The sequence below is a fragment of the Penaeus monodon genome, chromosome 30 (assembly GCF_015228065.2).
Source record: "Penaeus monodon isolate SGIC_2016 chromosome 30, NSTDA_Pmon_1, whole genome shotgun sequence".
NCBI classification, from domain to species: Eukaryota; Metazoa; Arthropoda; class Malacostraca; order Decapoda; family Penaeidae; genus Penaeus; species Penaeus monodon.
In genome coordinates, this window is record NC_051415.1 from 7,465,581 (window position 1) to 7,469,340 (window position 3,760).

The 3,760-nt window shown below is 34.7% G+C and overlaps 1 protein-coding gene across 1 annotated transcript in view; it reads right to left on the minus strand.

Moving 5' to 3' along the window:
- Positions 1 to 270: 270 nt before the first annotated feature.
- The window catches only part of LOC119592499 (ras-related protein Rab-32B-like), an 11,432-nt gene continuing 7,942 nt past the window's right edge, over positions 271 to 3,760 (minus strand). Inside the window, exons 6-7 of the mRNA XM_037941347.1 lie at positions 3,503 to 3,629; positions 271 to 3,384 (exon numbers count right to left, since the gene is read on the minus strand). Of these exons, the coding sequence (XP_037797275.1) occupies positions 3,381 to 3,384; positions 3,503 to 3,629 (131 nt within the window). The 3' untranslated portion in view covers positions 271 to 3,380. The remainder of the gene's footprint in view (positions 3,385 to 3,502; positions 3,630 to 3,760) is intronic.

Sequence of the window (3,760 nt, forward strand, 5' to 3'; positions counted from 1 at the left end):
ATACAATCTTTGCCAATGACTTACACAAAATTAGTACCATATAAGGTTCTATGAGAACCTACAAGAAAATGGGTCAACAAGAATTTGAGTTGCCCTACCTCTGAAACGTGAGAAAAAATATTGATTTTTTTTTTGTCTAAAATTTGATAAATTCATATATAAAACCTGTTTAACCAAAACAGGGGTTAATAATCAAAATCGTTAAAAGATGCTGAAGACAAGGTATGATTCAGAGGCAGGGAACCAGATTTCATATAAAATTTGTAGTGGGAAAACACTAATTCATTATTCCTGAAAAGATTACAATATTTGTATGAAAATCTGCCACCTATCTTGACCAGCAAGAAAACCATGTGACACCAACCAAATATTGGATAATGGCACTGGTGGCAGAAACGACTTATTCTATTCTAGGCTGACTATTATATATTCTTCTAAAAAAATACAAACATGCTTGCTAAAATAGGTTTTCCCTTTTTCTTATTAGACGAGACAGGTAAATGGATAAACATTAGAGTACTTGGCCAAATGCACAGTAAATCTTATCATACAGAAACCTCAAGCTCAATTACTGTCAAAGCATATGACATGTAGTAACTAACTGCTTCCTTGAGGTAGTGTGTGAGTCTGATGGGAAAAATAAAGAGTATTTTCTATTCATACTAATAGCAACAGGGAAATGGAAACTACAGTGCACAAATTCTATTACTCTGAAAAGCATTCTGTAAGCTAAAACTACACAAAAACTACAGTGATGATTACAGTTTGCTTGAATGTGCCAAAGCTGATTTCCATACTATGAGGTAAGCAAGTGATTACAAGTAAAAACAAATGAAACAAATGAACTTCCAAGTAACTAGTGTGACAACACAACTACATACATAAACACAAATTGTATCAAATGCAGCAAAATCTAATAAATCCTGAATATCTTTAGGGATTGAACACAGTCTTCAAGTACTACTATAAAGTGTTTTACCAAGTTTACCTGTCAAAAGGAATTTGTGCTTTTAAGTGACAACAAGGATTTTGAAAATTGCACCATACTTTAATTATTTACCAGATCTATCACCATGAACAATCAGTCTCATTTCTGTGAAATGATCCGTTGATCCTTCAACACTTCCATTTACTACTCACCATGATGACAAAGTGAATTATCAACAAATAACAATCAGGTACAAAGTGCATACACAATTAGCATGTGATACCTCTTAATTCAGGATAACCTCGTGAGAAGCTGCATTACTTCAAATTCAGATACAATTATCACAGATGAACTGTTTTGTATTGCACACATTCAATTAATTCAAATGATTTACTGCACATGTTACCTTTTACAGTTTGAAATAGATGTCTTGTTACTCCCCAGAGCATAAACGGTAGTGTCTGCCAACCTAGACTGAGATAGGATGACAGACTACCACTATCTACTATTGCCATATTATATATTTATATGAATATACTCTTCATAATGTGTGAGCTCAACTTTTTTTTTTCTTGTTTTAATTTTAAACCCATTATCACAGACTGTAAGCCACTGACCGAAAGTTGATCAAATGTTCAACCACAAGAAAACATAAACTTCTCTATATATGAACAAAATAGCAGAACAGACTGTCCTCCCAAAGACAAAAGAAAATATAAAGTACTGCCAAAGCAGTATAAAATAGGAAAAAATAAATACAGGTAAAATGTCCATGGAAATAAAGAAAAGAGAGATGGATGAAATCAAGAACTTGATATTACTTGGCAATTTGCATGCATTCAGTTCAAACCCTGCTGGCACCTCAGGGCAATAGGATGATAAGCATTTCAGCAGTTAAAAAGCACTGACACTGAAATTATTACAAAACTACTTTTTCCTTTTACCTACTGAATGGCACTCAATACAAGCAAAGAGAGAATGTTAATCAGTTCCAACCAACTATATTCCTACTGATGCACTATGCTGTCCATCAAAAGCTGCTTTTACATCAGATGTCCACAGTCTTATGTGGCAAAAATGTATTCAAATATATTCATAGGGGCACTTGGGCTTGGGACTTACAACCACACTTCATTTATAAAATATTCTTGGTTAAGACACTAATGATGATATTTAGATGCTTTGATTGTCTGCTCCACTATTAATGATTTATATATATGAATTATCATTATTGGGAGTTTGATATACAAGGTGGTGACATATCATCAGTTCTTGTTTGTTGCATTAACTAGAAGCTACCTTGATTTGCAGACAACAGACTGCAATAGCACTTTTACTTGTAATTTAAAAGGATCAGTTATAAAAATGCTGGTGTAAAAGATATACAGTTTTGCCATTCCATTAGACACCAGCACCAGTTATATATTTTTTCATCTGTACAAGAGATCCAAACAAATTAAGACACAAAGTTTGCCAAAGATCAATCATCTATGATTCATGAGTAAATGTACAATTCAATATCTTTAACTGAGGTTCATATGCACCATACTCCTGACACTTCAGGAAAAACTTTATGCAAGTAGTTACATTCTTTCCTTGTAGATACAATTATCTGGAGAAAAATATATCAGTTATTTCAAAAATAACCTCTAATACACATTCTGTTGTGTTTAAACACAACAACACACAAAGAAAGCACTCTGAGAGAGGCTTGTAAATGGGAATCTTGCAAGACAAAGCATGCCTTCAGTACTCCCTGATTCACCAAAACCTATGGCAAGGCCACCATGGGATCGCTTCCCACACAACAGTCACCTGGCAGTAAGAGACTTGTAACTGGACGGTCAATGAGGTTTACAATCAGGCACTTAGCTACCTTTCAGGTAACCAAAAAGAAGAATATAATCTAAAACATTCAGATATACCTCAATTTGTAATAACTGAAGAAAAGGAATCTTAAAAATATCAATGCTCTGACATACAAATGTACATATAAATCCCATATATGGATAACCTTAACTCATTAAGTAAAAGTTTATTAACAGAATAAATGTAGATATATCTACAAAATGAAAGACTTAAGCAATGGAGAATGCAGGTCTCCAGTACTTTGAATTGAGACAAAACATTTAGAAAGTGGTTGATGACTAGAGGGCACAATAAAGAGACACAGAATGTAAAATAAACAAAGAACAATAAAAATAACAAGCTGCCTGCAAATCATTTCTGGCTCTCCGACAGTCCAACCTGCTCACAGCCTGGCATGCTTGTTTCAAACATTAGCTCGGTTGTCCTCCATGCATGTTTCACATTGCTGGGCAAGCCGGTAATGTGACAAAAGACACTGTGTTAGGGTTTTCAAGAGCACTCAACTCCTGGCCCCATCCAACCTCCTGACACATCAGGTTAAAACCACCTGAGAAATTTGACCAAACTTCACTTCTTTCACCCATCATCTGAAATCACAAAAGATAAAAAAATAGAACTATTATTTCTTAGTGCTATGTCAAAGGTTTATATAAATGTAGCTTTACATGAAGGACCCTAAATATAATGGTACCAAGAAAGGCTCACCTGCAGCAGAATGTTGTTGGCTTCTCTGGTGGGTCTTCAGGAGCGAGGGTTCGAACAATAGGCACTGGAGCCTGGCTGTTAGATCGGTGTTCCAGAATTCGACCAACAAGCCACTTCATTGCATCTCCTAATGTTTTGGAAAGAGGAGTATATTTGATAATTTAAACACTTCTGACAATCTATTTTTCAACAACAATGAGGTCACCTTAGGTCATAATTCACTGGTAAAAAGGTATTCATGTAAACAGAAGGGAATGT